Source organism: Parasteatoda tepidariorum, chromosome 8 (genome assembly GCF_982258835.1).
Source record: "Parasteatoda tepidariorum strain Cologne lab strain chromosome 8, Ptep-v5.0, whole genome shotgun sequence".
Classification (NCBI taxonomy): Eukaryota; Metazoa; Arthropoda; class Arachnida; order Araneae; family Theridiidae; genus Parasteatoda; species Parasteatoda tepidariorum.
The window spans coordinates 102,869,743-102,879,900 of NC_141762.1; the positions used below are offsets into that span (position 1 = coordinate 102,869,743).

Consider the following 10,158-nt stretch of genomic DNA (forward strand, 5'->3'; position numbering starts at 1 on the left):
AAAGTTATGATGAATCCTTTTGAAAATTATTACTAATTCATTTTTCTAAATTCTTCCATTAACAAAACATTTTCCAGTCAAAAGGAATCTAATGAAAAAATAAGTAAATATAAGGAATAAATAACTTAATGAACAAAGAAAGAACATTTAAAAGATGAATGTTCAAAATACAAATGCTACTAATTTATTAATACATTTTAGTGTTATTTAAGTTTAGTAATTTATTATGATTTGGGAAATTTTATGATTTAGGAAATTTTATTATTAAAGACGTAAAATCGCTTAAATACAAATTTCTTTCGAAATATGAATTGGGGATATTTACATAGTAGTTTTTTAATCTTTTTCATGCTGTAAAGGTAGTAACATTTTCTAAAACACTCTTTATTTATTTTAATTCTGAGTAATTGAATATGACATTTAAGTACATATCAAAAGGATGAAATATACTTTTTCATTTTAATTGTATGCCTAACTGCATGATATTTACTTATAATATTTTCACTATTTCAGCAGTTTTTATTCGATATTTCAAATAGATATATTTTTTAAAGTCAAAAAAAGTGGTAATAAATATAAAGGTAATCATTCAATAGGAAAAAGATTCGCTCGAAAAATAATCTTCTATTAAAGTCTTGTAAGATAATAAAGAAGTTACATTCTGGGTAAACATTTGAGTGTAAAATAAACAAACTTTAAAAAATTTGAATTCCATAATTTTTTTCTTCCAATTCAAACCCTTATTCACTAATGCAAACACAAATCATTTTAGTAGGAAGAGTGAATAAAATAATTTAATATACTTGTTGTATCTTTACTCCAGCGCCATCTACAGTAACGTTTTGTAAACACTCAGAGTAGCAATAAACAAGCTGTCATAAGGTTGTAATGGTGCTCTCTCTCTTGTCGTATTCCAATGTTAGCATTTACCAGATTAAGAAAATAACCAATTTTCGGTCTTACCAGCGATAATACAGTCCACCGTAATTAGAAGGGAAGATTCATGGATAAATAACCCCCCTTTTGTTACCCCGTATCAGACATAATGGTCCGCTCAGCGCCGCAGGTAAATAATTTTACAGTATATAATTAGGTACTATAATCTAAATAAACTTTCAAATTTATTGTATTTAGTAAAAGTAGTATCTTAACAATCAAAACATTCTGTATAGAATTTGGTAATCACAAATACATTTGTATAGTTTTGTTTTAAATTATTCCTCTTACTTATTCATATTAAAATTTATTACTATTGAGGAATTTCTAAATTAAAAACAATTAACAATGGAAAAAATTGAGAAATTAAAAAAGAAACGTACCACAATTCGATCAAGTATTTCGAAAGCTATAACTCGATTAGACGCGTTTTTGCAAAATAAAGGTAAACAAACTTATGAAACTAATGAAGCGGAACTAAACGAGCTGCAGGAAATTTTAAAAAGTAAAGAATTAGACATTAAAAACTTAAATTCAGAAATTGAAGAGCTTATAACAAATGCAACGGAATACGAACAAGAAATCGCAACAAGCGAAGAGTACAATGACAAATTACTGTACGCAAAAACCACCATTAAAACGTGTTTCAAAACTCTAAATCAATCAAATTTAGAAAATACGTTAATGCAACACCCGCAAAATGTAAAAGAAAAAACTGCATTTAAACAAAGCATAACTCTTCCTGAAATACCCATGCCAAAATTCTCAGGAAGATACGATGAGTGGCAATTGTTTAAAATACAATTTGACAACATTATTACGTCAAATGAGCAGTTAAATGATATACAAAAGTTGCATTACTTAAATTCTTCTCTAATAGGAGAGGCAAAAAACCTTCAAACGCTTGACGATACATTTCAGTCATTATTCAAAGCGTTGGAGGAGCGATACGAAAATAAACGCTTAATTATTGAGAGTCACATAAAAGCAATATTAGATGTCGAAAAAATAAACAATGAATCCGCCAAGGAACTTAGGCATCTAATTGACACTATAAGAAAAAATCTGAGAGCTCTTCATGTTTTGGAATATAAACGAAATGATTTATCAGACATTTTCGCTTTAAATATTATCATTTCAAAACTCGATAAAGAAACTAGAAAACAATACGAATTAAGTTTAAACTCGCAGGAAGTTCCAAAATTAGATTCTTTCTTATTATTTTTGGAAAAAAGAGCACAAATTCTAGAAAGTTATCAAAATGTTTCTCAAACAGTACAACTAAAAGTGAAACCAGAAAAGTCAAGGTCAAGATCATTTTTAGTCAATGAGAAAAAAGTACCGCCATGTGTTTTATGTTCAAATAACCATCCCATTTTTCAGTGCGATTATTTTCTGAAACTTAATGTTGAGCAAAGAATTGAAGTCATATCAAAAAACAAATTATGTTATAATTGTTTATCGAAATCGCACTCTGTGGGAAACTGTAAATCGAAACATTCTTGTTCGAGTTGTGGTCGCAGACATAATACATTAATTCATAGGCGTCAAAGGGAAAATGTAAATGACTCGTCGCGTCAGCAATCTCTTATTTCAAATGTTGATAATTCAAGGGCTTTGGAAAATACGTTTCCGAATATTAATGCTGCTGAATTTAATGCTCAAACTTTATCACTAATAAATAAAAATACTCGTTATTCAAATAAAAGTGGTATTTTGCCAACATGTGAGGTATTTATTAGGAGTTCCAAAACTCGTTCTCTTATTAAAGCTAGGTGTATTTTAGACAGTGGTTCAACTTCTAACGTTTTAACCGAAGCGCTTGCTAATGCATTAGAGGTCCCATTGCGAAAAATAAACAACCCCATTGCTGGGTTAGGTAATAATAAAACTGCTGTAAAAGGGAAATTACAGGCTGATATTACTAACAGGGATGGGACTTATTTTAAAACATTAGATTTCTTAGTTGTGAAAAAGATAACAGATTTTATTCCAACGGCACCATTATCATTAAAGAAATTTGAGTTACCTAAAAACATATATTTAGCAGAACCTAATATTTTCGCAAATTCAGCTAACATAGACATGCTTATAGGAGCGGAAGCATTTTTTGAAATTATGAGAACAGGTGATATTAACATACCAGGTACTGAAATAGTTTTAAGAAATTCTGTTTTTGGGTTTATCTTTACGGGAGCAATAGGTACAAATAGTCTGGATAAATCTAAAGACTTCTGTGGGTTAATCAGCCAATCTACTAACACTTTAGAGCAAACCCTGAGAAAGTTTTGGGAAGTTGAGGAGTGCTAGGAGCATCACATGAGCCTTGAAGATATTTTATGCGAGCAGCATTATCAAAATACGCACAAGAGAGACGACACTGGTAGATACATAGTTCAAATGCCAATCAAAGATCTCCATAAGCTAGGAGAATCCAAACATTTAGCAGATCAAAAACTTAATCAGCTTTGGAGACGGCTTTCTAAAAATGACACTATGAGGAGTCATTATATTAAGTTCATGCAAGAATACCTAGACATGGGTCACATGGAGCCCGTAGAAACAGAGGATGATCAAGATCCAGGGGATAAGAGCAATTATCCTCACTGCTATCTGCAGCATCATGGAGTCTACCGCCCTGAAAAGACTACAACTCCTCTCAGAGTAGTCTTCAACGCCTCTGCACCTACTTCAACTGGTGTAAGCTTAAATGATCTACAAATGAAAGGACAGGTAAAGGAGGACATTTTCGACATTTTGGTGCGTTTCCGTAAACATCACATTGTCTTTACAACAGATATTCAAAAAATGTTCCGTCAAATATTAGTTGAGCCTTCCCAAAGAAACCTTCGCATCCTTTGGAAAACAAGCGAGTATCAACCGTGCAAAACGTACCGATTGAAAACCGTAACATACGGCACAACTTCAGCTCCTTTTTTGGCCACTCGAACAATCCTCCAGGCAGCCAAAGATGAGTCTGAAAGATTTCCTCTTGCGGCCGAGGTTCTCGCGAGGGATAGTTACATGGATGATGTGGTCAGTGGAGTGGACAACGTACTTATAGCTGTGCGTCTTAAATCTGAGTTGTCTGGTCTTCTAAGATCTTGTGGCATGAAGTTACATAAGTGGAGATCTAATGCAGTTGAGTTAGACGAGTCAACTGATGTCGTAGAGCACAGATTTACCAACACTGACGAGACTACAAAAACGTTGGGTGTCATCTGGAATGCCAGAACAGATGAATTCCGATTTCAACTCACTTCGTTAAAAGGGCAAGAAACCTATACAAAGAGAGATGTGCTTAGCGTCATAGCACGTATCTTTGATCCGCTTGGACTTTTGGGTCCAATTATCACCAAAGCAAAAATCTTCCTTCAGAGACTCTGGACAATCAAGTTAACGTGGGACGATGTGCTTCCTCCAGATTTAGCCAAAGAATGGGAATTGTTTGTCCACAATCTTCCAGCCATACACGAGTTACATGTGAAACGCAAAGTGACAGACAATGCATCAGGAATGGAATTACATGTTTATGCCGACGCCAGTGTACTTGCTTACGGAGCAGCAATTTACGTTCAAACTCGAAATGTAGACGGCCATCTTACATCAGAACTATTGTGTTCTAAGTCAAGTTGCTCCAATAAAACAACTGACTATTCCACGTCTTGAACTGTTATCTTCTCTGTTGGCATGCAGGCTACTGGACAAAGTACGGAACTCTCTGAATGTCCCTAACGAACAGTGCTATATATATTCAGACTCAAAAATAGTTCTCGCATGGATAAAAACTGACTGTTTAAAGTTAAAACAATATGTCGCCAATCGAGTGAAAGAAATCCAACAACTATCACAGAATTGTGTTTGGAACTATGTTCCGTCGATATCCAATCCAGCGGATATATTGTCACGTGGTTGTGAAGCAAAGGAACTTTTACATCACTCATTATGGTGGCAGGGTTCCAACACCATAAATCAAAGAAAGAACTCAGAATCTGAAAGTGAACTATTTTCCGAAAGGGACTCAAAGATGTATCAATCTGAACTCAAGCCATCGCAGGACATTAATCTAATAATTTCTCATTTCAGTTTTTCAAACCAAATATTTTCTATAACAAATTCTTATTCAAAATTGATTAATGTAATGTCCTATGTATACAGGTTTATTTACAACTGTCGAAATCAAATTAAGAGAAGTGGAAATCTTACATCCTGTGAGGTAAGTGAAGCAGAATTAAAGTTATGTTCATTTGTGCAGCAGGAATCTTTAGCAGAAGAATTTAAATTACTGAAATCAGGTAAACCAGTACATGTTAATAGCAAACTGAAATTTTTGTTTCCATTTTTTGATAATTCAGCAAATGTTATAAGAGTTGGAGGGCGTCTAACAAATTCTGATTTGCCCTATGAAAGCAAACATCCCATAGTTATGCCTAAAAATCATAAAATTTCTGAGCTTATTTTATTAAATTTACACAAATCAAATTGTCACATAGGTGCACAGGCACTATTAAATTTGTCAAGACTAACAGTTTGGATAATACATGGTAGGAATTTGGCTCGAAAAATTGCTCATGATTGTGTCATTTGCACTAAATTTAAACCTAGATTTTTAGTTCAAAAAATGGGAGATTTGCCTAGTGTTCGATGTAAACCAACTTTTCCTTTCTTAAATTCTGGTACTGATTTCGCAGGACCTTTTTTCATAAAAAACAAAAATCAACGTAAAGGTCCGTTTCAAAAAATATTTATTGCTATTTTTGTATGTCTTGTAACTAAAGCTATTCACATTGAAATTGTTTCTAATCTAACATCTGACTCTTTTATTGCAACCCTAAAAATATTCATTGCCCGTAGAAGCAAATATTCCATTTTACAAGTACCAGTTGAAATTTGATTACGTCATTTCCTTGTGTGTCAATTTTATATATGTATGTATCTATTTTTTTGCTTTCTATTTTATAAGAAAAGTGATGTCATTTCCCAATTGTTTGTTTTAGCATATTACTTATATTTGATATTATTTTCATTGCTAATATATTTGAAATACAGTACTGTCTTTCAACGCGGGGAGTATGTTGTATCTTTACTCCAGCGCCATCTACAGTAACGTTTTGTAAACACTCAGAGTAGCAATAAACAAGCTGTCATAAGGTTGTAATGGTGCTCTCTCTCTTGTCGTATTCCAATGTTAGCATTTACCAGATTAAGAAAATAACCAATTTTCGGTCTTACCAGCGATAATACAGTCCACCGTAATTAGAAGGGAAGATTCATGGATAAATAACCCCCCTTTTGTTACCCCGCATCAACAACAATACTATTTTAACATATACTATTGTAATATAATATTTTAACATAATAAACTTCAAATATAAACATATGAATAAAATAAATAGATATCCTTAAGAAATATTTTACGAAGAATATAATAAGGGTTCAGTTATGATGATTTGATTCTTAACTGATACTTATAGAATATTATAGGATTTAACTGTAGAATTATTAGAATTAGATTGTTTCTCCCACATTATAGAAGAATTATATGTGACAATCTTTTTTGTTTCCTACTCTTTACTTTTTCTGTTCATTAATTTAACTTAATTTCTGACATAGTATTGTTTTGAATGGAGACCACACTGCGGAGTAATTTTCCTTACTTCGGTCGGTAATTAAAATTCACTACATCAGGGATGGGCAAACTACGGCCCGCGGGCCAACTGTGGCCCGCCGGAAGGTTTTATCCGGCCGGCGGACAGAATTTTAATTTGCCAATCCATGGCGCATATAAACAATATTCATTAAACTACATCCATTTTCTTGTCTACTTTGTTTAAAGCTATTTTTGTTCTTTCTTTTTTAACAAAGTACTGATGACCTTTTCCCTTTCTCTATTTTTGTTCCACAAAACATAAATTGATGGAAATAGTTAGCACAGACAGCTTCAATTGGTAAAATGTTGAAAACAGAAGTTCTTTATAGAATAGCCGTAGATTAGCTCCAACTAGTGTTTGTCTTTCCCGAGGAACAGACATATGGAATCTAATATAGGTGAAAAGTACTTCACAAGAGGCAGACTAAGCATTTTTAAGTTCTAACATTATTTACTGCGTATGGAAAGATTACACACATACAACGTCATTGTAAATAATGGTGAAATTATTAAATGTATAAAATGGCTACTGCTTTTTTGAGTTATTTGTAAAATTTTTTAAACCCAAAATGGCAACTAAAAAACGCAAAGTTGATGTAGCGTTCAATGATGAATCGACTTGATTTTATTTCAGAAGTTAGAATTTTTATTTTCGAAGTTTTTACTAGGCCCACCAAGCTTTTTTTTTCTAGATTTTTTGACCCACGACCAAAAAAGCTTGCCCATCCCTGCACTACATGATATTGGGAAAATTATTTTTTTTTTATAATATAAATATAAACAATATTATTGATTTATTCAATAGTTCTGCTTTGAATTATAGAATAGCTGTAAATATTCAAACAATTGAAATCAAATAACAACAACATACTGATTTAAACTTCCTTTAACATTTTACCTAATGTTTTAATGTAATTTTTTTTATTGAGCATAGAAATAAGGTTATGTATACACGGTCCGGTATACCCTACACCAGAGGTCGCCAAAGTGGTCTATATAGACCCGCAGGGGTCTATTTAACAAAAGCGGGGGTCGATCTGAGCCAGGGGGTCGAATGGGGGTCGATCCGAATCGGAATGGTCGATTGGGGGTCGAAAAAAAAAACCGTTCTTAATACGCAAATCACACAAACCTAATTGAGTATGTAAAATTTGAGAATTTTTTTATAATTGACTTAATGTCAGTTTCTTTATAGAACATAAATTAATAAACGTATATTTATTCGGGTGAAATAAGTATTTACATACCAGCGCGCAGTGCCACGAACTCTGCACTTCTGATTTATAAGTCATATGCATATGTGCGCTTGTCCAAATGTCACGTGTGACGAGCATTGATGTTACAAACTCAAGTATCATGCGCAGTATTAGCTATCTTTGCAAATTATGAACAGTGTTGAATAGTTGCAGTATCATTATTAAAACTTTTATAGTTTTGACTAATTAGTAATTGTTTCGATAAAACCATTCATTTAGTTTAGATATCAATTTTAATTATCAATACACGTAAAAAAGAAGGTAAGCATTAATAATATGCATTAGTACAGACTAAGCAAAACTATAGCAACTTTAAAACTTTGCGAAATAGTTCAGCCATTTATGTTAGCATTTCCAAGTTCCTATATGTATGAAGCCGGTTTCAGTCACGTAAATTCAATCTTAACTAAGCACAGAAACAAATTAAATGTGGAGTTTCGAGAAGATTTAAGATTAAAATTGACCAATTTTGAACCCAATATAGCGAACCTTGTAAAAAAAACACCAGGCACACCCATCTCATTTATTAAGAAGCAGTAAATCTGTAGTTACTTTACTTATTATTTCTACTTATTCATAATTACATATTATTTAATAAATATTAAGGTATTTAAATTCCAACATTAATATATTTTTCATAAAACTATTGTTACACAATGTACTATTACTTTAATAAATGTTTAAAATCATAAAATAAATGTGCAAACATAGTATCTAATGGAGTTTTATTTTAATTAACAGAAAATTACTTTTATGGGGGTCGATGATCAAAAAAGTTTGGCAACCCCTGCCCTACACTAATGTTTTTTTTTAAGGTTTAGTGCCACTGCCTGGTATACATTTGCCCTGTACTCCGAACACTGATGTTTCTTCTAATCTGACCTCAGCAGATATTTAAATATAGAAAAAATATAATAATATTAAAAACCCCTTAACTGCCGCGGGCGTATATATACGTCTCGGCCAGACGATACGTTAACTGGCACAGGCGTATATATATACGCTTTCCCGAAGTACGATACTTTTCATTGCGCTGCTATAAATAGAATTACACCCCCGACTTGTGAATGCAGTAAAATGGCCTTGAAAGTGTTTGCCAATGAAAGCGAAAAACGGTGGCACTGGGGAGTGAATCACGTAAATTTTACTTGGCAGGTAAGGGGTTAACGAATAAATTAATATCAAATCGGTTGTAACAAATATTTCGGGCATTCACTAAAGCAACTATGTGATTGTTGACATTCACCGGTGAAAGTTACATTCTCTTGATTTCGGTGGTCATTCTGGGTAACATGAGCACTCGAAATGTTACAACCTTTCTTCCTCTTCAACTAAAGAACAAAACAAAACAAAATTTTGCTGCGTTTATAACTATTATGGTACTCCCGAGTTATTTAGCTCAAAGGGAAAAATGGAATTTCATAATTGTGATTTGCAAATTGCAATGTGAAGGAATTCACGTATTAATTCTGGTTTTGTTCAAAGCAAGAAAGGAATAGAATAACAGAACAGTTTTTTTAAAATAAATCATCCGAGCAAGAATATCTTTTAGAAGCTTCGAAAAATTCTGGAAGTTAACAAGCATTCATTACGGTATTTAAGCAAATATTTATAAAACTGAGAACCAGTTGTAGTGTATCTACCACTACAATTATTCAATTCCAATTCACTAGTATATAAGACATGTTAACTCAATTCTATGTCGGAGTTCCTTATCATAGATGAAGGTCGACTCAATCGATAACTTCTTTCCCCTACATTGGTGACTTTCGAACGTGATGTGAACACGCTTACCTAGACAGAAACGCCCACTTCGATTTGAACACGCCTACTTCGATCCCCACTGGACAGTTAACTTGTGACTGCGTCTTTATCCACTTCCTGGGGCTATTGCTCTTCAGTCAAGATAACACACAACGTCGGCCTGAATACACTCAACTGCTAATGGCAACATCAGAGAAGCCACGACCATAAACTTAATACAGCTCTCACGCTCAGTATTTTAAAAGTACGGTGATCTTAATACAGCTCTTCCGGCTTCTTACAAAACAGCAATGTATCAACTAGTAGTATCCGTTCATCAAATTCTATCACAGATAATTCTGGTGGGGGACAGATATAATACTGTAGTGTGTCTACCACTACAAAAATACAATTTCAATTAACTAGTATATAAGACATGTTAACTCGTTTCTCTATGTTGGGGTACCTTTTCATAGATGAAGGGTGACATCTATGTCGATAACTCCTCTCCCCACACCCGTTCTTCATTCGGGGTAAATAAAATAAAAAAGGAAAATAATCATTAAATCAGTA

At 33.1% G+C, this 10,158-nt stretch overlaps 2 protein-coding genes across 2 annotated transcripts; both read left to right on the forward strand.

Annotated features, from left to right (window-relative positions):
• The first annotated feature begins 1,620 nt into the window (after positions 1-1,620).
• LOC147806590 (uncharacterized) lies at positions 1,621-3,246 on the forward strand. Its single transcript, XM_087149689.1, has one exon. It carries the CDS (start codon positions 1,621-1,623, stop codon positions 3,244-3,246), a length of 1,626 nt encoding a protein of 541 aa, XP_087005815.1.
• A 9-nt stretch (positions 3,247-3,255) lies between these two features.
• On the forward strand, positions 3,256-4,605 carry LOC147806591 (uncharacterized). The gene has a single exon (XM_087149690.1). The coding sequence runs from the start codon at positions 3,256-3,258 to the stop codon at positions 4,603-4,605; it is 1,350 nt and encodes a 449-aa protein (XP_087005816.1).
• Positions 4,606-10,158: the final 5,553 nt, after the last annotated feature.